The sequence below is a fragment of the Rissa tridactyla genome, chromosome 10, assembly GCF_028500815.1.
Source record: "Rissa tridactyla isolate bRisTri1 chromosome 10, bRisTri1.patW.cur.20221130, whole genome shotgun sequence".
In the NCBI taxonomy this organism is placed as follows: domain Eukaryota; kingdom Metazoa; phylum Chordata; class Aves; order Charadriiformes; family Laridae; genus Rissa; species Rissa tridactyla.
In genome coordinates, this window is record NC_071475.1 from 22877455 (window position 1) to 22902913 (window position 25459).

Sequence of the window (25459 nt, forward strand, 5' to 3'; positions counted from 1 at the left end):
GATATTTGTTTTTCTTCTTTACTGTGATAACCTAAAATGTTAATTTGTCTTTATGGTTTTATTAACATACTAGTCTATTTTCAATTTCTATAATAGATAGTTCGTTTACTTCACCTTCCATTGACTTAGAATTGCACTTACTGGAATACTTCCAAAAGCATCACTGAAACCGCTCAGACGAGGAATCAGCCAACTAAATCACGGTTAAATCCTAATCCAAGGATCATTCTGGAATTACACTGAGACATAAAACTACGCAGAATGCAGATTACAGAAGCAGAAAGGAGAAAAGGGTCTTTAAAGCTATCAGTAGATTTTTCACATAGCTGCTGTTTGCTGCATATCTTCCTGTTGGGTAGAATTAGCCTAACCATGACTACTTGTGTAAAGCAATGAGATCAGAAAGAAAAAACTATGAAAGTTCTCTCTTTTATTTGATTTTAAGTGGTTAATGGGCAGACTACTACATAAAAATTGCTGCATTGCATCTGAACCAAAGGTACCTTTGGCTTAAAATCCTATCTGTAAGTGTCTAATATAGGAATTCTTTTGAAAGAAACAGATTACGTGCAAGGAAGCAGGCATTTTTTTTTTTTTTTTTTCAACAGTACAGAAAGGCAAATCAATAACAGAACGCTTTGCCTCCCACTCGTGATCAGTTTGCACATACATATGGACTTCCAATAGTTAGCGTAGACTATTTTCAGCGTTCTGGAGAGAATAGTATGCCAGTTAATTCTGTTCCTAAAGTCAGATCTTATTCCTGTCCTCACAGGGATATCTGAGTATAGTCACGTCTCTATTAAAAAAAAAAAAGAGAATAACTAGTTTAAATCCATAAAATAACCCAACTTCAGATCATACCCTGTCCTCCTCTGGAGCTCCTGCAACAGCCGTAGTAGAAGCGGTTCTGTTGGCCTCACTGTGCCAGAATTGTGTTTTCTAAAAAGGAAAACCCTCAGCCAGGTGTGCACGCAGCCGACTCCCAGCCTACAACGCCGAGCAGGGAAAGCTTTGTGTCGCCAGGGTACGCACGTTCTGGGTTCTTCTGAACAGCAGATACAAAAAGAAGCCGGAAAGCAACTTCATTTCATATAAGCTGCATAGCAGGTTATCTTCGTCTTCCTAAAAGACTCGTTCATTTAGAGGCGATTCTCATTGTCCCACCAAACAGCTAATAAATGTGCTACGTTCTACTTCAGACGCACACTACTACTGCTCGTCTTGACTAGACCGAGGGCACAGAAACAAGAATTCAGCTGGGTAATTATGAGCTGCTCAGCAGCAGATGCTGCAGAACCAATTTTAACCAAAGCCCTTGAAGAACACTATTAAGCACTCAGAAAGTATAAGATATTCTATGTTTTTTTCTTCTTTATAGTTGTATCCTATCCCCTAGATTTAGCCAGCTTTTCATGTGAATTCTAATCGAAAAAGAACAAAAGCAACTCAGAATTTACCACGGAACGGCAAAATCATGAAGGAAATTCAAACTACTTTATCTACACAAAAGAGAAATCCTGTGGCACTACAAGCACTCAACTTACTAAATTAAGTTGTGCACACATGTTGCTCATTAAGCAAGCCTTATCTTACACGGTAACCAACAGGACTACTTCCGAACATGAACAACTCCTCCAAGAATTGCGTATAAAAATCAGCTTCACTGAATTAATGTGAAACCACTTACACAGCTTTTGTCTTTTTGAGATGGCAAATTCAACAACCGCCAGCCTGTCAAGAGAATTCTACTGAGCACAATCAGCGCTTCAAAACTTGCATAAATTACAGCTGCCTCTTTCCAGTGGAAATTATTTTAGACAGAATGCTTGCATATGCTAGTTTACCCACCTGGATGGCATCTGATTTTTAGCGAGACTTCATTCTACTTTTCAGTAGAAAAAAAAAAATCAGAATCTCGGTAATTCAGAAGTCAAAATATTAGTACAATACATTACCTGAAGGAAAACTTTCATTAAATTGCAAAGACACGCCAACCTGTGTTTACAACTACTGCGCAAAAATTTCATCCCTTTTCCCTTTAATTCACCTATCAGTACGATGCTATTGTATTTCCTTGCCAGTTGGGTCTAAGGAAACAGTATTAAGGGAGGAAAAAAAACCACACTTAACTCAGCCCATGCAGAACATTTTGTCTAAGGAACATAGATGGCATCGTGGCGGTGATGCTCAGAGTCATTTGCTGTACCTGAAGCTTTCGAGTCATGAAACATTATGATAGGCCAAAAGATGGTTCAATACGTTGAAAAGCAATCCAGAAAAAATGAAAAGCTTACTACGTGAAGTACAGAATCATGGACTTCTTTTGAAGACTGTCGGGTTAAAAGAGGTCCCCTCAACCATCTTCCTCCTCCTACCCAGCGCTATCATCATGCACTTACACATTGTACTTTGAGGCAATAATATGATTTTGGCTGTAGTGCCTGAGAACTAGGACTCAGTTAAGTTGCTTCTTGACTAAACTGCCTCGAAAAAGGCACATTATTGCTCTCTTGTTTTTCTTTTTCCAACAGAGGATGCGTAAAAACGATAGAAGGTCATGAAATCAGGTGTATGCTTCCCACTCACCTTAACTATGAAATAAGCTGTGTGCTTCTCACATTAACATTGTTAACTTTCTGAGATTTTACTACATAAAACATTTACTGTTGCAGCCGCTCAATGCTAAAACATCGCTGTGATTAGCTGTCAATACTGGACTAGCAAGGCTTTTTTGAAATGTATTAGTAATTCTGCTTGGCAAGTCAGATACGCAATTTGAAACACTTAGACCAACTGTCGAGGTATACACTCAGCCTTTTTTGAAAATCAGAAAGTTTTAAAACACCTCAAATTGGTTACTTAAAAACAAATTAAGGCACTCAGTATCACCAGGAAGCCGTGAAGGTCTAGTTGCAGTTTACAGTCAATTTCCATAATCCCTTTCCCCAAAATCAAGTGCCTGAAATGCCACTACTGACACTGCCAAATTATTTTGTTATGCTGAACGCAATTACACTTGAGCAAAAAGCTTTGCTACCGTGAGTTCGTTCCACTTAGGAGTGAAAAGAACACGAAGTGGGAAGTTTGTGAAAGCTACATTACAGAGCTCAACTAACGACTCCCTGCCAACTAGAGCATATATATGGCCATCGCTGCGCTCAGTAACATCTCTGATGAAAAAATTCAAAACCCCTGATAAAATCAGCTCACAGCACACCAAGAGCAGCAGCGCAGAGGCTGCAGGGTGGTTTCGGCTGTATTGGCGCACTAAAACCAGCAATGCCAACCGAGCTATCCTGGCCGCGCGAAGTATCACCTTCTCTTCCAACTTGGCATCTCGCAAACCCCATCTGTGCCTCCACTTGTCCATTTCCCGCGACAAAGGAACTTGGGACTTTCCCCAGAAGGCTGATGGGGAGAGACCCATCGGCCACCAGCCCGCGCCACTGGCGTTAGAGCGGTTCTGCAACACCTACCGTAATTATTCCACTTGACACACGAGTTGTTGCCTTCTTACCATGTCTTAGAGAGACAAGCCTTACTGAAGCAATGGGGAAGAGAGCAAAAATTCTTGTTTACTCACAAAGCCTTTCACCAATAATACAAATTTACAGTCACTCTGTATTGTAGAGGCATTCACATCCTATCGATGTCACACAGCACTCTACAATACACATTTAATTTTATCATCAATTCCTTTCAACAGAACTCTTACCAGTGGTGAAACGGTGAATGCGGCTTAGTCTGCATAATTCAGAGAGTTTACCTATTTTTACCACCATCCAAACACCTGCCACAGTCCTTGACAAGGGACTACATTGTTTTTAGCAACTTTTCTTTGAATTTGTTTTTCCTCCCAGTTCCTCTCCCATTTGCAAATTAAGTACTGAGCGGTCAAACAGGTAACAGTACAAGACACCACTAATGTTGCTACGCATCTGAGAAAGGTCTTTCGATTAGCTGCCAGATTTATTAGTCAAAAAGTTAAACAATTAAAAAGCCGGAAGAGCCTTTTACAGACAAGTTCTAAGCAGCACTAGAGCTTAGCAGAAACAAGTCATGAGAAATCTGCTGAGCACTTTGGGTTCTACCCATTATTGATTTCAGTAAGCCTCGCTAATCCTTCTTGTATCATTTCATAGAACAATTTCTAAGGTATAACCCCAATGCAAAGTCTGGGGGGGAAATAAATCCAGTCCGGTATTAATTCTCATAGATAAGGGTGTATTCCTCTAGCAGACAGAAGGGCAGAGCAGACATTCTAGTTGCGCATAAACAGGAATGCTGGCACAAGACTTCAGAAACAGATAATATAGGGCTAATGTGTTTTCATCAGCTCCAAGAATATCTGGAAAAAAGAATTACAGTTGTTTATTAATAGCAGCTTAATCCAATTCTAAGATGTTAACAAGAGATGTGTTACTAAAGAGAGGATCTACTCAGAAAATATTACCCACCCTTTAAGAACGCTCATGAATGAGTGCTTGCAGCTCTAGCCTTCACTACTTGTGTAATTTTATCTAAAGCTAGGATTTAACATTCCATTGTTTTAAATATCATGTAGTTCCCAAAGCGTGGTTAAAGTGCATAATTAAAAGCAGGAATGCAGATAAAGTCTCATGGGCAAGACACTGGGACTGAAATCAGAAGACCTGCTCATTGGTGTGTCGCTGACCCTGTGGTCCCTCACCTTACCCCTCTCCTCCTCTATCCGTTATCATTGCAGCACGAGGCTCTTCAGCCTCTGCAGGATTCCTGGGACTCGGGCCCCACCACCGAAACGAGCCAGCCATGCTGTGTTACGCTCTATCCCCAACCATCTCCTCCTCAGGAGGATAGCTACGGCAGACGTCCCTCCCCGGCAGCCTGGGATGATGGGGACAAGTATCTGCTGTACTTAATCTAATAACCCACAGCCCAAAAGAGAAGCACGAAGGGATGAAAGAAAGTGGTTTTCCCAACGAAGTCAGTCAATTCCAGAATATTTATGAAGGGTGTACGCACGGAGAGCACATGGCGTGTGGTGAAAAGGATGAATTGCCCAAGTTGTTCAGGGAGGTGACCAAGGACTGAACCCACAAATGGAGTTCTGATTTGGGCACTCTATACAAAGACTTTTCTGTCGATAGCACCTCCTCCTCCTGGAGAATCATATACATTACAGCACGCTTTTCACGTGATTTTAAGTCACCCAGGATGACAGATTTTTAAACAAATATATACTCCCAATCTTATTTCACAATTTTTTATTTTTTTTTGTTTTCACTCATTTATTCTGTAAAAGTAGATAGTTTGTGGTATTTTTAGGAAAAAATATATTAACTTTTTTTAATATCACAAGTGTAGAGTTAACTATTAAAGATGACACAGAACATATCGCTGTCCTTTCATTCGGAAATTCAGCTCTGTAATTTCAAAGCCATTGGCAACCCCACAGCCATCTCGGCCACTACAAGCTGCTCCCATATACTTTACTTCTGTTTGCAGGAAGATAACTAATTTAAATTAACTTCCAGAAACTCATCATATTCCACTCTACTGCAGAGATTCAGGCTGACATTTATGTAAAAATCTATTGGAGGATTTTTTTTTTATTTTTTTTTTTAAATTAGTAACAAGTGGCGATTTCGCACATTTTAAGGACTGGTTATAAAACTGTAGGAAAGTCTTTATGGCAGATTAAAAGCAGCCAGAAAAGGCCCTTTTTACATGTAGTCACTGAGTCATTTAGATTGCAAAGCAATACATTTGAACTTGAAAATCAGTTTTACAAGTTAGTCTGTCTTTAATTCCCCCAAACCAGGAGGCTGAGTCACGCAGTTAAAGTAGATTTTACTGGGGTAAAACAAAACCAAAAAAACAACCCCAAAACTTTGCTTCCTGCTCGACCTTCTCTCTGTCTCAGTTACTGAGTTTGTCAGGGTCCGTTTAGCAGCCATTCCTCCCGCTCTCCACGCAGCGCAGAGGGAGCCTGACGTTCCACAGTTCTTCCCTGCTCTAAAGTAAATTAGACAACTGCTTTTGCACTTAATCTAATGTACATCTTTACAAGAAATTAGCCTTTTTGCATGATCCTCCACAGACACGCAACTTGCCATGTCCTCCGACTAGCTACACGCCGAGAAGAATTACAGACTGAGACTTTTCTTCTGGTTCAGCTAAATAATTTAGCTGATGTGATGTTTTCTCTAGTACTTCAGCCCAAACCGTTCTACGATTCTGCAGTCCTACTGGCAGAAAAGCAGCAAAGGAATACTTAGGGAAATGGTTAATTAAATCTTAATTCTTTAAGCCATCCATACTATTAATCTCTTATAAGCATGAAAATGGGAAGAGAAGGAAAGCCAGAAGAGAGGTATTGTTTCTGGGCAGGTTTTCGAGGTTTGCTGGTCAGAGATGCTTACTGATCTTCTGAGTCCCTCCGCACTGGAACGTGCTGGAATCTTCTATGCTGTTGCCTTGTGTTCATTAAACACACAAAGTCCACAGTAGAGGTAAGAGGAACATCTCCTAGGTACTAAACCTTGAGACATCCTGTTCTTGCAAACTTTGATATCACAGAATGGTTTGGGTTGGAAGGGACCTTAAAGCCCACCCAGTGCCACCCCCTGCCCTGGGCAGGGACACCTCCCACCAGTCCAGGCTGCTCCAAGCCCCGTCCAACCTGGCCTTGAAAGATCATACTACATATATACATTCTTACCGGTAACTGTCAGGCCATAGTACTAAATATTAAAATTGCTTGTAAAACAAATTGCATTTTCTACTGAAAAGATGTGAACAAAGACAGCTAATTAAAAAAGGACCGTCACAGCGACAATTTCATAGCTCACACTGTGCATGTGTTCATTACATCTGAGAACGCAAAATGTTCAAAGCAATTTATCAATTTTAATAGATTTAACAAATACCTAGACTTGAAAATTACATGGCATTCACCGAAAGGAAACCAATGCAAGTTTATTACAGTACAATATTATTAAGCAGAAAGAATTTTAAGGGCTTGCAAAAACAGTGAGATAATTTATTATCTTTTGTCACAATGAGAAAGCCAAGGAAAAAAAATCAAGATGATTTTTAATTGTTTCAGTGTGTTATCTAGAATCATATTGCTTTTCTGTATCAACCTTGCCTCTGCATCTCTGCATGGTCAGATTCAGCGTTTACTTCGTTTCAGAGTACTTCAAAACATCTTTTGGATAAATTTGCATCATTGTGACAAGCTATAAAGCTACTGAAAACAAATCCACCAAGGCAATAACTTCTGCAACTGCGTAACAGCAGAAAATTCTAGGGCATCATTTGTATGGGATATTCTGTTCCAGCACGAAAAGAGCCAGCTATTCCAAAACAAGTCTCTGGGTCGAGAGTCTGATCCCACCCGCTCAACTGCAGGAGGCTAAACCCAACCCACGGGATCCCAGTCCCAGTCCCACGGGCGCGTTTGGCATCGGACTCCTCTGGCCCACTAAACCCAGCTGCTTATCACAGCTTTGGGGCCAGGAGGGGGAAAAGACAGGGATAAAATAAGCAAAAAAAAAAAAAAAGAAAAAAAGAAAAAAGATATATGTATTTGCCTTCGCTTTTGAATCCTAATTCTTCTCTTTACTGCTCAGAGACAGCTGCTAAAAAGGCTCTCTGAGAAGAATTTAAAAGCTTACTGAGGATGGGAGCGGTGCGGGTTTGGGAGGATGAGTTTGGTTCAGGGCAGACCTGCTCTACGAGCCAAGCCCATGTCTCTCCAGGGTATCGGTTCTGACCTGCACCAAATTCAAGAGTCTGATCCTGTTTCTCTCCCTGCACCTGCTAGAAACACAAAGCCAAAAGTTAATTGCTGCCCTGGTTCAATCTCATAGCCAGGTAGCACCAAACACGAAAGAAAGAATTTGCTTCATCTAAACAAGCCACTGAAGTCTCATAGGATACAGGTTCCTAGTGACAGGGAAACAAATGGCAAACCATCATCCATCTGACCTCAAAACAAACTCTGGCAGAAAGCAGTTAAAAAAATAAATGGTTGCATCTGAGAATTTTTTTTTTTTAAGTTTTTGAGTAATCCTTTTATCTGAAGTGCCAATGCTACTGACAGTCAAACACTACAATCCTAACCAATACTTTTGCTTATTAACATCATCCCTTAACTACTTCCACTCGATACAGTACCTGTCCGGCTAACGCAAGACAGAACGTTTTGCTCCTGGCTCCTCACCTGCTCGCAGCTCCTTCCTGCACTTCATTTCACAAATTCAACAGAGCACTTTGGCGGTAGACACTGGTGCAGCACGGTCAGCAAACCAACGCGCTGGCATGATTCTGCTACTCCTGTGAGCAGGAATGGCGATTTCTGCAGAGTTCAAGCACTATTCCCCAGACTGACCTTATAATTCCATTCGAGATGATTACACTTCATCTCCCTTTGCCAGAAGTAAAGGGAAACCGCATGAAGCAAAGGAAGCACAACGTAAAGAAGCTACCTAGACACAGATAAAGAGCTAAGGGAGCTTCTGCCCAAGACAAGACGAAAGCTGACCGGGATTTTGCACGGGCAGAAAGAAACATAAAAGCACATCCTCAGTGATATTTCGCCTCTGCTCTGAAGAAACACTGTTTAAGAGGGAGGATGGAGGAGTTGGACAGAAAGAGCATTTCAGGAGGAGCACGGCTCTGCCTTCTGCTGGAGTTGCCTGCCACTGCCTTCATCTGTTAGCCTAATTTTAGACTATCATAAAAGTCTGGAGCTGTCTTGGAGTAACTCAAGCTCATGCTGAATAACAGAATTAATTCAGTGAACAGCCTCAAAACAGCAGATGATACCAGCGCTCCAAGACTCCCGCCGACTGCCTGCAGGTCTCTGCAGAGGACACACGCTGTTGATTTTCACCACCACCACCCTGAAGGCCGTACACAGAGAAACCCGCCCTGGGCAGCACTGACAGTTTCTGTAGGCGCACCGAGCCCGAGCAGACCCTTCCTTCAAGGTGTGGAATTCATCTGCTAAGACATACCAGCATTATTCCATCAGCCTTGCAGCCTGGTCCCTTGGCCATCAGCCAAGTAACACACACACATTCCCCCCTGCAATGGAATAATCCTGCTTCATTAAGATGCACGCCGGGAGCAAGGGCCAGAGCTCTATTAACATTTAGTTTTTACGAGATCTGAAGTAACTGGCTTTCAGCTGCGCCCATACACTACTAAAACACCTCAAAATATGGTCTCTGTTAGATGAACTCAACCCTTAGCAGGGTGCATCAGCATCACTGATGCCACACACATCCCCCATCTGAGGACCCAAATCCTACAGGACACTCAGCAGGCCGAGACAAGAACAACTATTATGGGTTGAGACGTGACCTCAATTATAGTTCTGCAAATTCACGTGTCAGTGGACTTATTTTTAGTTTGCAATAGCTGATCAGCATTAGTCCTTCCACAGCTTGCCAGTGTATTGCCAACCCTACTGGGAGTTAAAAAAAAAACCAAACACCAAACCAAAACCAAACCACAACAAGGAATAAAGTACAGGCATCCTACTACAATCTTAACTACAGCACCTTGTGATCTTGTCCAGTTCAGTTGCTGTCTATTAAAAATATGCTACCAACTTCCCCTGCACAGCCTTGAACTCGGATCAATTCCGCACTGATTTTGATTTCTGTTGTAAGAAGGAAAAAAAAAAACCAAAACAAAACCAGAACACCTCAGAGGATCTTTGATCACTTCCTACAGACACCTGTTTTTCCAGATCAATTATTCTGCAGTTCACCTGGTTTTGTGGATAGTTTGCACACCTCTCGGTGTGCCTGAATTTTTAATTCTGCAACTGAAGATCCTGGCTTTTAGTTTTCTTTTAAAGAAATAAAATAGTATCTTTAGATACAAAGTCCCAACAATCCCCAAAACAAGCTGCAAGGTATTATGGTGAACCCCATCCTTGTTACCACAGCCTTTGGACCTTGTTATCACTGATTGATGGTCACATTCTTTGAGAACCAAGGCATCTGCTTAATTGTAATGGTCTAATGAACACGAACACTGCCAGATTCAAGGTGTATTTTTAAAGTTTTGTCCCTGTTCAGAGCCTTGTCACAAGTTCTACAAGTTTGTCTCACATCCCCACATTTTCAGAGAGGTCCGCTTAAAAAAAATACCCTCGAGGTAACAAGTGTAAAACACTAAATGCGTAAATTAAAAGTTAAAATCTGATAAGTACATTAAATTCCCTAAATTATCTGAACCTTCCAAGTGCATAATGAGTGTTGTAGCGATGAGTCGATGAAGGGTCTCACTGCCAAGTAAAGGAGCCTAATAATAAAAGCCCGAACAAGTACAGGGGCTTCTCCCCAGCACAGACGTCGTCCCCCAGACCTGGCAGGCAGCTGCTCACAATTCAGTACAAACCACCATGTAGTATGCATTCTGACGGAGAACACTGGAAACTAACTATAAGTAATTTTTTGCAATTATCCAAACTAAAATATGAGTCTTAAACCATACTGGAGATAGAAGCATTGAAGAAATGTCATATTATCTATTACTGAACTGATCCAAGGCAGAAGATCCTTTATTTAAGCTACAAATGGCATGCTGGGTAGAACCAATAAAACCCGCATTTTTAAAAATCTGTACCTCTTTAATGCTTTTCAACAAAGTTATGCTTTTTAAATAAAGTATTTTCTTAGAGCAAAGACATCAAGACAGAAAGAATAGAACGTACACATACCTGACACTTCTTGAACTTTCTCCTTCAGACCTGTAAAGTAATACACAGACATTTAGTAATATTTAGTAATTACTTCCAGCATTTATAAGCCAGACTAAAAATGGTAAAACTTCTCATGCATTCTCTCCCGTTGTATTTCAGTTAGTTTTTCTAAGGCTTGTTGTACTTTCCCTACTAATGAGACATTTAAAAAAGAAACCAGCCGACTTCGGTTTAGAATAAATCTATCAGAAGTTAAAAAACAGTTAACAGTTGAAGGCAATAATTGCGATATTAAAATACACGCTGACGCTCTCCAAACCCTCGATAAAGACGTTCTGTAAACAGGCAATAACAAAGATTTATGTCCCATATTTGCAAGTGAAAAGCACCGGCCTCTGACATAATTCTAGAAGCAGATGAGCTTGTACCATTATTTTTTTTTAGCCTTTCTTCCCTCTTCAGTTGAAAAGGTCACAGGCAAATATGTTTAGGAATCTAATCCCCAGGCTTATTAGGCACTACTCAGAAAGGGCTACGGTTTGCAAGTAAAAGTAAATTTAAAATCTTTAAAAACGCGCACTTGCCTGAATTTCATAGTTGTGCAAAAATGAGAAATAAGATAGACCAAGTTACAGAAGTTCTTAAAGTGAATACTTTTTTCAAGGCGAGATAATTTTATCAATCAAAACTGGAAGAAAGCCTCTCTCCCTCCCCCCCAACATTTTTAAAGTAAGGAAATTTAATTTAATGTCATTCATACTCGCACAGTTTCCTCCTCCAAAGAGAAACAGAAACATAATGCTCCCGGCTTTTCATCAACAAGCAAAATCCAGAAGAACACACACAGCCGTTTGCGCAGCTCTTCTCCTTTCTCACTCCCAACCAGTCCAGCCTCAGCGCTGCAGAGACCTCAAACACATCAGCGGGCCCTGCAAAACCAGGAATCAAACGTACAAAGCAAAGCAGCAGATGCCAGAGCAAAACAAAGCCTCAAACCTCCCCTTCCATGTCATAATCTTACCAGGGGCCCAAAAAGGTGCTCAATACGAACTCACAAACTCTAGCACGTAAGCGACAATAAGCCAGCACCAAAGTTGCCTCCTCAAAATCAAAGGCAAGGGTATTTCTTTGGGAACTAAGGAATCTTTCCTACTTGACTGGAGGGGAAAAAAAAGAAAAGCCCAATTTCTTATTAGAGTGACTTCCATCTCCAATGACAACTTGCTTATTGTGCTAGAGGCAGTAGAAAAAGTTACGGCTAGTAAAAGTTTCATGAGTCTAATGCCAGCAAGCAAACAGTACTAATACCTAATTTTCGGAATCTATTGTAGAAATAGGTATCAAAAATTGACTTTTTTTCTCCCTCGTTCATTACAAGTTCTAACGTTGTCTTTATTTTCTTCAAGCTCAAAGAAAACTGGATAATGGGTAACGTTAAAAAGCACAAGCTGAGAGGAAAGAAGGAAAAATGAATTTAGTCTCTTGTCCCAGGAGATACTCAGGCAGTGGGAAGAGTGCTGCAATTCAGGGGGCTGAGGGGAGGTTACAGAAAGGTGGCCAGGTATACCTACAGGTAGGAATGTCAGTTGGTGTTCCCAACAGTCAACATCACAGCAAACTTTAAATCAGAACAGAAATGAGCACAGTGGAAAATTCTGTTGCCCAGAGCAAACTTCTGCCTGGGAAGAAGGCGGCACTGCACAACCTCTCAATCTGGAACGCCCAGCGGGCGCGAGAGCTCACAGGGTTCGCCATAGAGCTTCACTGTGTTTCAAAAAAAAAAAAAAAAAACCCAAACAAAAACACTCTTTTCAAATTGTTACAATTGTCTTTTTACGTGGAGGCGATGAAGAATCATCGCCATCCTTCATTTAAGGAAGAACGATGATTTACCAGTCTCTCCCACCACTATAAAAACTTACTGTAGCATTTTGTGTACCCAATGCAGTATCTGTCCATCCAAAAAATACTCTTGACCTCTGTAAGAGCTCTGAGAATTCGAGTTACTGGCATCACTGCCTGTTATCGCATGATGAATTTTACTGCATATTAAAAAGATTTCATAGAACAACATCGAATGGAAATACAATCCCACAAATCCACACCCAGAAGAGCTCTTCAATAAATATTTAAGAGAGAGCACTTTGTCAGCCCTCGTTAACGAAGACAGGCTCGGCTCTCAAACGGCTTTACTTCCAGCTGCATTCCTTCCTTTTATTCAAAACTTTTCAACATATAAAAAGGCGCAAGACTTCAGATGTGGTCTGCATTTCCATCCTGGCACCCTGCCCCAGTGCAGCCCGACACCCATCTTCCTCCGTCCCTTCAGGACATGCACGACGGAGCAGAAGAGAGGCGAGGACAGGACCGGCACAGGGGTAAGCTCTAGTGCCAGGTTGCAGCTTCATGAATCCCAAGCTGACACGGTGTTAATTCCCGAGTCTCTTGCGCTTCCCTTCTCATTTTTTAAAGCCTGCCTGGTCACTTTAAGTTGTTAGGTTTTTAGATACACACAGGTATTCCGATAGACAAAAGGTAACTTCAAAGCAGCTTTTTCTAAACGAAAAAGTTACGTGAACGCAAGGGAAGGAAAATGAAGTCACCTATGGATCCCCAGGAGTAATGAAACAATTAATGAATTAAGTGTTTAACTGACACCTTCCCCCACTCAGTTTTCAGCAAATTACATCTTGCAGAACATAAGCTTTACAACTGAAGATGTTATATGTAATTGCTTGTACTTTCAAGTTTTCAAATATCGCCGAGACAACCGGATTTTCAGCGCTTTAGTTTTCCACCTTTCCTCTTGACTAGAATAACAAAACCGTCTGAACCAGGAAAATGTCTTTGAGCGCTCAAAGCGTTCTGGGGCCACTAGAAGCAGCAACCAGCCATTCGAGACCACCTTTCCCCCAACTCACTATTCCTCTCACTAAAACTCAAGAAGTATTTGAAACCAGGTGTTTTAGGCAAGGAGAGTTGCCAGGACAAGGCTGGGTCTCTGCAAGGTGCTCTTTGCCAAGTTAAGTCCGGCCACACCAAGGCTGGAACCATCTGCTCTCCCAAGCTGGTCACCTTCCAGCCCAGCGCAGCTAACAACGGGGGGGAAAATGGACCATCAAATCCCTTCTTTATTTTTAGGATCTCCAAAAAGCCGGTAAATTTCACAACTGTTACATTTGCATTTTCAAGGCTAAGACTTACTTGAGTCAATTCTGAAGAGTTATTCAGCGACGGTCGATTTTACTCGGGGAATGAGTAATTGGTTTGTAGGGCTGAACGAACACACTGCTGACAAAAAAAAACCTACTACTTGTAGCTTGAAATAAAGCATTAGATTTTCTTTAAGCATTCTTTAAAACCAGGATTTTTGGATCAATATTTAATGTTCCTGCTTACGCTGCAAGTATATGCTGAGCTCTGGATTATTTTTTTTTCCTTTTTGACCCAGACAAATGCAACGATACCGTCGCTGCTGAAACAAGGAGAACGGTGAAAACATTTCTGGCGACGTATTGCATTGTTTCTTCTAAGGTCGACCTTAAAGGCAGAAGAGGCTACAATATGTATCTTATCTCCTATGCTACAGTACTTTATTTTAAACAGAGTATATTCCATTTCTATACCTAAGTTTTATCAGTGATATGATAAATGCCATGCAAATTTCTCCAAGATTTCTCTTTTCAACTCTGGCTGGTTTCCACAATTTCGTTTGGAGTAGAAGTCACCAGTAACCTGCACGCCCCACTGAAGTACAGGCTTGTCTTCCTCCCGACCCCAAGATCTTCATTCGCAGTAGGAAATACGGCAAAACACACCCTCTTTAGACTGTTATAGTCAACAGAGGCAGAAATGACTTTGCTAATGGCAATGTTTACTGTAATTCCATTGCACGCAGTGGTCAGGAGGAACAGGTACCTTCATAACTAACCTTGAACCAAAAACTAACCGCAAAGAAAAACAAACACCCCAGAACTTAAGACTTACAGGCGGCAGAAAACCAAAGTGACTACTGAAATCCTAAATTATTTCTGTTTAAGTTTAAATGAAGTACTGCCATCACCCTCCATCTGTCAGTCCACATCTTTCGAAATCTCGAGTTTTCAGAAAACATCTCCATTCACGGTACCAAAGTGACAGCTCTTTTGCTTTGCATAACCAAGAGACAGTCACCACTACCTTCCTATAAACACACCGAGCAGGAAAGGGACAAAGAAAGTGTCTTGGCTTCCAGCTGCGGAGTTGGTTGGCAATTTTTCAACAAAACACTCCTGGTGGGAGGCTGTCAGTTCAGAAAAATTGAAAGCCATTTACAGGAATATCACAATTTTGAAGAAATCTTTGAGAAAGGCACGAGACAGAAAAGCCGCTCAAATTGGGAATGTGAGAGGGTCCCATTCCCAGTCAGCAAGTCCCTTGCTCATTTAGGTAAGAGCAGAGTCTTAAATCCCAGAAGCAGCACAGCTTCAGGGGCAGAGCTCATTCAATGGCTTTTCCTCCCTCTGAAGATTTTAGCAAGTCTCTGGCTCACCCCAGCAGGAAACATTCAATTCTCTCCATTATTCCCCCCTCTTAAAGTAATAATAAACAAGCTGAAAGTCTTCTGTCATCTGATTTGTTGCTTACACTCAAAGCTATGCTTAAACGTGAAACAGCACCACGTAAAGCTGCTTCTAAAAGCAGCTTCAGGGCCAGCTTTCAGCCTGACTCGTGGAAGTAGTAACTGTTGGAATAAAATAGCGTTCATAACCATTAAGGCATATTAGATAGAGTGAGGGACACAACTACCCCTGCAACAATTTCAAGCTTAGTAGATACTTTATTTGGGCAATAAGTAGAGGTATGGCAATGTTCCATAAAAACAGATTACACAGACAGCAGAAACAAGAGTTTTAAAACTCTATTTGTCTAAGCTCATGTTCAGGATCCAAAATTTCGCTTTAGGTGGCAGGGTAGAAAAAAGCAGAACTGAAATCCTACTGTAAAACCCCACAAGTGGACAGGACTTTATCAATAGTCTCAGGGCCCCACACCCACCCATGCGGTAGTAAGCCATGTCCTATCTCCTCACCTATTTAGGATTGTCACTCCCATCGGAATTCAAAGAACTGGGTAACAGCCAAGGTTTAATACAGCATGTCAAACTTCCATGCTAAATAATCATACTCCATCTGAAATACATCTTCTTGCAAGCCACAAGAACTTTTTTTTTTTTTTAAAACAGATTTTAGGAGACCTACTACAGGTATGAATATACAGTAGCTACATATTAAAGAGCATTCTAATTTTGCTTTTTCACAAGAGGAAAAGACTGAGCCAGATCTTTACAGAGCAATACTAGACTCAATGCATTTGATTAAGCCTTGCTTTGAGCACAGAACTTGCCTCAAGAAAGCTGCGTCTGTTACAGGTCGCCCTTTTGTAGCGGATGAAGTCTTTCAGCATTTGTCACGCAGACGAACAGATTACCTTCAAGGAAAAAAGCTTCAGGGAGATTTCATTACTGGCTACATAAACGCTACTACTTCTATCACGAGTAGGCATTAGCATGCTTCAGTATAAAATTTCTGTGGGTTCTGAGCAGCAATTCAAAACAAGGTGGATGTTGCCAGGAAACTTCCAGCCCCATCTAAAGGCTATTAGAGCTTTCCAGGATTTTTAGTTTAGTGTACTGTGTCTGAACAACGTTATGTGCCCCTACGGATCACAACAGATATGCAACATCCTGCTAAGTAAAGAAATGCTCTTACCATAGAATCATAGAATGTGTTGGGTTGGAAGGGACCTCTAAAGGCCACCTAGTCCAACCCCCTGCAGTCAGCAGGGACATCTTCAACTAGATCAAGGTTGCTCAAAGCCTCATCAAGCCTGGCCTTGAATGTCTCCAGGGATGGGGCCTCCACCCCCTCTCTGGGCAACCTGGGCCAGTGTCTCACCACCCTCAGTGTAAAGAACTTCTTCCTAATGTCTCATCTAAACCTGCCCTGCTCTAGTTTAAACCATTGTCCCTCGTCCTATCGCTACATGCCCTTGCCAACAGCCCCTCCCCAGCTTTCCTGTAGGCCCCCTTCAGGGACTGGAAGGGGCTCTAAGGTCTCCCTGGAGCCTTCTCTTCTCCAGGCCGAACCCCCCCAGCTCTCTCAGCCTGTCCTCACAGCAGAGGGGCTCCAGCCCTTTGATCATCTTCGTGGCCTCCTCTGGCCCCGCTCCAACAGGTCCATGTCCTTCTTGTGCCCTTATTCCAGGAGCCTGAAAAGAGTGGCCTTGCTTGTGGCTCGTAGAGTGGTAGGAGACGGCTAAACCTTGGCTGGGCTGGGAGGCGAGCGCGTCTGCTGCCCTGCCCTTGCCCTTCTGCTAAGAAGGGCTGGATCAGCATCAGTGCATTGCCAGCAACGTACAAAACAGCACGTCCAGAAACACAGACATATGGGATGGGGACCTTCCTTTCAAAAAAAAAAAAAAAGCATTTTTTTTTTTTTCAGCAGCATTTTCAGCAGCATTCTGTTATTATGCATAACGGAATGAAGGAATGAGCACTCAGAGCAACAACATGCTCTCGGGCCTGCCCATCACGGTAGCAACAGAAAGAATGAATCAATTACAGAAGTATGATCACTGCATTGCATTTTGATTTTAATACTGAGATAAAAAAACAACCAACTATCTTGCACAGCAGGAAAACCAACTATTTTCATGGATTATTTGAGAACTTTAATATCCCAATAGTCTTTTTGTTCTTTTCAAAATAAAACGAGAAAGTCTAATGGCCACCTTGAATATAGCTCTTCTATTTGATTCAGCACCCTCCTGGACAGGATTTCTAAAATCTTTCTCGAGAACAAAAAGTTTCTTTCATAAGGTTCCACCTGAGAAGCCACACACGATGCATATGAGGGTTAGGGACAGGTAAAATGCTGCTAATAACATGCAATCTTTGGGAAGAGATGTGTGAGGTCAGAATAAAGGTAAGCTCAAAGACGTCAAAAGAAAAACCAGTGTAAACCGAGCATCCCTAACGCAATGCCAATCAAGGTTTTTTCACTACTTCACTCTTCAGAGCTATGCTTATTAACTCAAGTCATCTGCATACTGAAAACAAGAGAAAGCATACCGAAGTTCTTCCTTGAAAAGAATAACCGAGAGACACCCAGGTCACTTGTGATTTTTTTCCTTTTTTTAAATTAAACTGACAGAAGTCACAAGCCAGAACGAGCATTTACCCAATAGAACAGAAAGATGAGAGGTTTGATTTTAGTGAACATAAAGCATGTGACTTAGCAATACTCAGCAAACTTAAGGACTGGCATATAACAAACAGCCTTCAAAACTTAGCACCGCATCTTTGTCTGCCATCGTTACCTCCCCTCCCCAAATAATGACTAGACATACTGCCAGGAGAATTTCTTAATACAAGATCGAAGAAGTTGTTACAGCATCTCCGCATCCACCTCCTTCCGCCCTGAAGCCCGTAGGAGATGGACGGCAGTAATTAGCACCACCCAAAACCCGGCACTGAAGTAGACCTGCGATACCCTCAGAAGCAGCGATGCTCTGAAACCACAGAATGCACCAGCAGGACTCCGGTGGCTTCTGGTGAAGTCTTTCCTCTCTGCTGCTTTCTCAGGCTGGTCCCACCGGATCAGAAAGCCAGCGCCCGGCTCCAAGGCTCCATCCCAGAGAAGGGGCAGGTCACCCGAGGCTTGTAACTGCTCACCCGACTGGTGCTTCTCTCCCTCCCTACCTGCATCATCCCAGTTTGCTTCAATCCAGCAGTTTACTCAAGGAAACTATGGAGCGATCACCTTACCAACCTCTCCTGCCTGCTGCTGAAAGACACGTGTGACATACTCAAGAAAAGACAGCAAAACCCAGTACTGCAAAGGCACAGCAGCTAACTAACACCATAGCTGCTTCCATACCACAGAAGCGATGGGGCCAGTAATCCCTGTGATGTTTTTATGGCATACATTTGGAAATACAACCTTATCTCAACTGCAGTAGATTCCTAGCCTGCAGCATCCGTCATTTCAGAAGTCCCTGGCTATTACAGTAACTCCTTGAAGCATATGGAGAGCTCACAGATAGGGAAAGGGGAGCTGTACCTCGTAGAAAGAGGACCATGTCCATGGGGGAGTTCAGATCGGGAAGTACATAAAGATAACCCAGCAATTCCTGCACACTCCAACTTCCTCGAGCCCACAGACCCAAACTGGTCATGCCAAAGGAGCAGCTGAAGTCACCGATTCAAAGCGGACTCAGACCTGTAATGACAGCAATCAGCATTCATCCATCTTGGCCCCCCGTAGGCTGTGTGGAAGGAGGTAAGATTTTGGATGCACGTCCCCTTCACGAGAGGCTGCCAGCGCCCAGCTCCTGCTCTCTCGTACCAATCAGCCCGGATCACGCCTGGCCAGCAAGGAAACTACTCCTGAATCAGCTTGGATGGGGTCTGTAATTAAGAGACTCCCGCAGCCCAGACCACCAAGCCAGTCTGCGAGATAGCACAGGGTCAACATTCACCAGGTATTTCCCTTTTTCCAATTAGAGGAGGACTGAGAGCTGTAACACCTCCCCTCAAGCATTTTAGATAGTCTTTACAATTGCTGCCTGAAATCCCTCAGACTAATACTGCTCCCCCATTAACAAGCATGTCTGATGAATCCTTTTAAGTGAAAATAAAATGGGCAATGGAACAAGACTGCTCCACAGTGAAATGCAAGTCATTCACACAGCAGGTAGCTTTGAAGTCTGGCTCCCTCCGCTTTTTGGTCACACACTACCCGGTAGGACGTACTAGGACCAGCAGCTGCTTTGGTCCACCTCCAGTTCTTCCACTGGAAAATTAAAAACTGCATGTGTGTGTTTGTCTTTCCCCCGCAGCTAGTGAAAAATGCCATCATGGAACGCCCCAGAAAAGGCACACCTCACGGCTCCTTGGCCCCTGAGCCAGAGGGTGCTCTTACCCGAGAGATGAGTGCGAGTGATCCAGACATAAGAAAAATAAAAGTGAGTGCACTTCGCACATTCTACAGCAACACTATAAATTAAAATCTGATTAGTTGTTTCCCTTCTCTATTCTTGCTCTTAACCAAAACTCAGTACTCGGGAGAAGCAGTTTTCCAAAATGCCCTCTCCAGTTTCTAGTACCAGAATTCTATTTCGCACCGTATCATTTGTGTTATAATAAACAAAGAGTTTCTAGTAAGGATGAATTCTGCTCTTACTCCATGTCAGATATGAATCTTGAATTCCTCCGTGCGAGCAGCAGTAGGCGGGTAATGCAGAACTCTACTTCTAATTACTAAACATCAGTTGTACTGGCTTATTGTTACACCAGCCCAGTACTTACAGCAGGATAGTTCATTCTGTTACAGAAGAGGAAAAAAACCACAGAGGTATCAGTAAAAGCTGACGTCCCCACTTTATTTGATGGAATTGTAGCTCTGAAGTTTATAAATGCATTTATATTGGTATTTTCAGTAGTGTCACTTTATATTTTAATTAGGATATCCTTACTAGATGTACAGCTTTGTCGTGCCTCTAGCAAGTGAGGAGCTTTTTTCCAATACAGTACGTCGTTCCTTCTATTATTACCGTGTTTCTAATGCCAAATTGAGGAGACACCTTTTCATCAACACAATTAAACCAAACCCATCACAAGACGCATAAGCCTTCCAAGAAAACCCACACGAGTTGTAATGGCACCAACCTCACGCTAAGGCCTCAAGACCCCTGACCGCTTTAAGACACAGGGGAAAAAAAGTATTCTTTGAGAGTATTCTGTGTTTTTAACTACTGGCTGGATGTTCTATCTGTTTCATTATTCTTAATGCTTCATACACTTCAGCTCTCTGGGCACCATTCCACTGCTCATGTATGCTGTGTATTTGTACCCTCAAAAAAACCCAACCATGAATACTTTTTGGCTGCAGAAAAGCAGGAAGAGTTTAGATGTGACTTTTCCATTACCAAAAGTGAAAAAGGAGTTTCAGTTGAAGTCCCAAACAGTGTAGAGCTTAAAACTCCCATCGGAACTACATACAAACTAGATTTGGGCCGGTACTTAGACTAACAGATCTCATTGCAGCTCACGCATGAAAGCGCACCATCTCCCACGTGAAATGGCAGCGTGAAGATAAGTTAATACAAGGGTAAACACATGAATCATGAGCTGCAAGATCCAATGTGAGTTATATAAGAAGCATTTTCAGACACCATTTTGAAAGAAAAAAAAAAAAAAAAGAAGAGAGAAGACAGCAGGTGCCCAATTCCCATCGTACGCCATAGCAACAAAGAAGGTAATTATCAGTTATGCTGCTGGAACTGTCCCTCTGTGACCGGCCCAGGGCTCGCACTCGCAAGCAGGGAATTACCGGGTTACGGCAATTCTCCCCAGGTACAGCGACAGAAAACTGCGCAGTGAGTCCCACTGTGCGAGGGAGGAAGGAGGTACAACGAGGAGGAGCCCTGTATTAAAGCACAGCATACACCTCACTGCTTAAAAAGGACCTATTTGGGAAGTTTACCAAATTGGCTGGATATTAGACATACAACCGCCAATTAACAACGTTCACTCAAACAGCACACTCTTTCACAAAGAACATAACGAATCACATTCTTTTTGTCCCATATTTTCTCCAACTCCTATTAAAGCGAGTAACTTTATTTTTAGCTGTCTTAAGTATGTCAGAGTATAATATCACAGATACGTGGGGGTTTTTATACAGCTTTACTATGTGCAGTCTTCAAGTATCTGCCTGCATGCCCGCACTCCATCCTAAGCAGCATCCTTCTGCTTAGTTCCAGCTCTTGGAACGCATTGCTCACGTGGCAGCGATTACCAAAACCTCTTCAGTCCTCACAAAGCTATTACACACACACAGACATTTCTAGTCACCATATTAAGAAAAATCAATTCTAAGTGCGAGCCTGGACAGGAACATTGAGAACAGCCACTTCCTTAGATAGTAGATGCCATTTTTGTCTTTTAAAGCTGAAGTGTCACACCCAAGCAGACATGGCTCTCAATCCCTGAGAAGCAGCAAACATTTATCTGCCATCGATAACTTGCTGTACTCTCTGATAAATACCATGGAAGTGCAGCTACTGGCATATGGTCTCCATAAAGAGCTTGCTGTAGCTATTCCTGGACTGTCTACAGCCACTACTGTCCAAAAAACGTCTACTCCAAACTCACAGCAGTCTCTGGTGAGAGACTGGTAAAAAGATCAGCCTGATTTCACCACCCAGCCATCGCTCTGTTACGCATGCCACAGAGCTTCAGGCCTGAACATAGCCTCTCCGCACTCACCTTGTTCGTCTAGGATGTATTTTTTAGTAGCCTAGGTTCTCTTTTTCCCTTAAGGCCTGAAGATAGTGGAAGCAGCAGACAGGATGCGAAGCCCCGCACGTTTTCACAAAAAGCAAGCCCCTCCACAGCCTGTGCCCTGCGCTTTACATCAAGGTCACAGAGACCATCTGTCCGCCCAGCGAGAGGCAGAGGAACATGCTTCCTCCACGCGCAAAGACCGACCCACCCTGGGCAGATGCTCCACCGCACCACCCCCGGGTAGCCTGCAACAGCCTTCTCCACCTCAATATGTACCAAAACCAGCTAAATACACAGAAAACTCAGCATACAGATACAGCTGCCTCAGGCCACTTCTTGCTACCTGGAGAAACGTCGCTATCCTGGAGAAATGTCGTTCTCCTCCGCACACCACCATCTGTGTTCCCTGGGGAAGGGAAGGGAGGTGCGGCGGCTGCTTTTCCAGGAAGGCATCCATACAGCTGTGTGCAGGCTGAAACAGCAGTGGGCTAAACACAAAGCAACCAAGAAATAATGTTTACATTCCCGCCCACCCCTGGAAGGGGAGGCAATTAAGCTGGAGGGTGAGTTAAGATGCCCGCTCTCTCACATCCCCCCCGAGAAGCCTGGCACGTGTGGCAGAAGTGCCACCGTTCCCAGCCAGTGCCGCTCCGGGCAGACGGGCTCATTCAGAATTCCGGCCCCTCATGTGTGCCGCGGAATAGGATGGAAAATGACCCATGGAATAGAGAAGACAGCCAGGCAGACAAGGGGGAAGGGGGGGCGAAGCTCCGATTGCCAAAGTTCTCCATTCGGTCTCCCTGCAGCAGAAAGGGTTTTGGGGCCCAGCGCCTCCAGAACAAGGCAGCGCTCTGCTGAAAAGGCTCTGCAGCTTCCCCGTGCTGCACATGAAGCCCAGCACCGATACCTGTCTCTTGAGATTAAGCAATTAGAATCCGCAAGTGAAGCCAATTTATGATCTAAGTAAGAATACTGCCAAAGAGCCATATGGAAGGGAAGTAAATATTTTTGCCTTGATAAGCAGGGGGTGGCTCTTAAAGTCAGCATCAGAACAAAGACTTGAATCTGAAGAGATAACCGCTTACAGTTTTTTTGCATTTATGGTCTCTCAAAATCATTTTACCTGTTGTCATTTTTTGCCCCCTCACTGTTCAATTGTTCCTAATTAATTGCTTATAAGAGAACAACTAATATCACAAAAACTGAAATGGTGCATCTGCTTCAATTCTGTCTGACAACCATCTCATTCTTATTACATTAATCATTTCACAAATGAGCCAATTCCTTTTCTTTTCCCCAGCAGCCGCAACTTTTCCAGCCACTTAGTCTTCCACCTCCGACCTGCAGGCTTCTCTATCCTACCCCAGCTCAGGAACCAGCAACTTCGCAAGCAAAACTCATTTAGATGTTTCTTTCCAGCTCAGTTAATTGAGTGAGAGATTTATTTTTTTCCTAATAGCTGAGGAAGTGAGAATGCAACTTAACCCCAGAAGTAATGAAGAACTGCACAGTAAATTTTTAATATATAATTGCACACCAGAAATCTCTAAGCAAGTTTAATGATACCGTGAAGTGGAAGACAAACTTCTCTGCAGAAGTACAAAGAAGTATTAAGAACTACTAGCACATGGCGTTCCTCTGTATTGTATATATCTACAGAGGCATTATTCTAGCTTAAATTAAGGGTGATCATAATTGGCAAGCCACTAGACAGGATTATTTCTCATTGCCTTTCCATTTACAGGTGAGTCCTTACAAAGAAAGAAAACTCTCTTTAAAACTGGATTTTAACTAAGGAGCGCATCCTTTTATCTTACGTTTAAAATAAGTTAAGATGGAAGTATGGCTTTCCAGCAGTTATGGCTCCAATTAAAATATTCCCTTACAGGGGTCCTTGCCTCTAATGGCACTAAAGGCTTTTCAGAATATGCAGATATCTATAGCAGAACACTTTAACATCAAGTTAGCCTCCAAACATGCAATCATCAGTCATAAACATTTAGAAAATGATCAAATCAAGCTCCATCTTTCATTTGCATCAAGCACGTGTATCTTCCTTAATAAGATTATCTGTCTTCAGAGGGTTGTTGTCAAAAATGTATTTCAGATACACATGTGGATTCATTCGAGTTCGAGCGAGCTGCCAAGAAGCCTGCAACAAGAATAAGCCATTTTCTACACGTGGAATTTATGTCTTTAATCCTCGGGCTTAGGAGGACATTACATGTCTACGCTTATCTTTCATATAAGACAAGATCTCACTATGTTTTTTCTATAAGGAGTAAAAACAAACAATAAAACTTCCGGGGACATAGTTGGTGTCAACCCTCCATCCCAGAAATTTGTTTGGTCATTGATCCAACAGTAATTACAAATCAAAATCCAGCGCCTGAAACCTCCCTGTGCAATTTAAACCAGAGCACTTTATGGATAAAATTTTCAGCGTAAACTACACTCAAGTCTTATTTCAAAAGAGGCATCTGCACATTAAATTCCACACACAGATTATTAGAGCTCTGAGCGACCTGTCATTAAAACAGCAAAGTTACACTTTAGAAAAATAAAGTGATGCATTAAGAGCAACTAGATTTCACGCTAAGGCACAACAACAGTATTGAAGCCTTAACACACTTAACCTCTGGATTAACCTCGCGGCCCGCACGGGCAGCATTCGGGATGACGCCAAATGCAAAGACAACCTGAAACGTTTGGAGACACAAAACTTGCTTCCAGCGGACTTGATATGGCTTTGACTGGGAAGAGACACCTCACCACTCAAGACAGGAGCTGCCTGACTTTCCAGGCCATTTTTGGTAGATGTTTGATTCCCAATCATTCTTTGCTAACTACCCACGTTCATCCGACCCTGAAGTTCAACCTGATTTCAGCGGCCAAACGGATATACCAATTGCAACCTGAGCTTTGCTGCCATTGATATAACCCTTTTCCCCAATCAAGACTTAATTAGAAAACCTGAAAAGATGAAGACAAAAACAAGTGTATATTCTAGTACTATACATCATTAGACAGAAGGCGTAAAGAATGAATTTAAGCCTTAAACTTGTTTGATCTCATCTACTCAGATATTTAGAAGCGCTGTAATTTGCAGCTATTAAGTCTTTGCGTGCAGAAGTCAAAAAAAAAAAAAAAAGCCCTTGTATAGGAGAAAATCCCATAGACAGGATTCTTGGCTTCTTTTTAGATGCCTGGAGGCCTCGGTTTCAATTATAACGGCTGTACTTACAGCTAATGGTTTTCTTGCTATTAGTCAGATTCCATCTGTCCTAAAAACCTGCGGTGGTTATCGACAGAACCATCCCCAACACAAAACGCCCTTCCTTAGATAATCCTGAGCTTACGGTTTCTTGAAATGATTTTGGCAACATAGCCTAGTTCTTATCTTCTGAAAAACGCCTTACAAT

General features: G+C 42.5%; 1 protein-coding gene across 9 annotated transcripts in view; it reads right to left on the reverse strand.

Annotated features, from left to right (window-relative positions):
* IQSEC1 (IQ motif and Sec7 domain ArfGEF 1) overlaps nt 1-25459 on the reverse strand; it is a 347042-nt gene that overhangs the window by 260070 nt on the left and 61513 nt on the right. For 7 of the 9 annotated variants that reach the window (XM_054216241.1, XM_054216246.1, XM_054216245.1 and 4 more), the window contains exon 2: nt 10727-10756. The exons of the other annotated variants lie outside the window; for them this stretch is intronic. In XM_054216241.1, coding sequence (XP_054072216.1) covers nt 10727-10756 — 30 coding nt within the window. The remainder of the gene's footprint in view (nt 1-10726; nt 10757-25459) is intronic. 9 annotated transcript variants of the gene reach the window in all.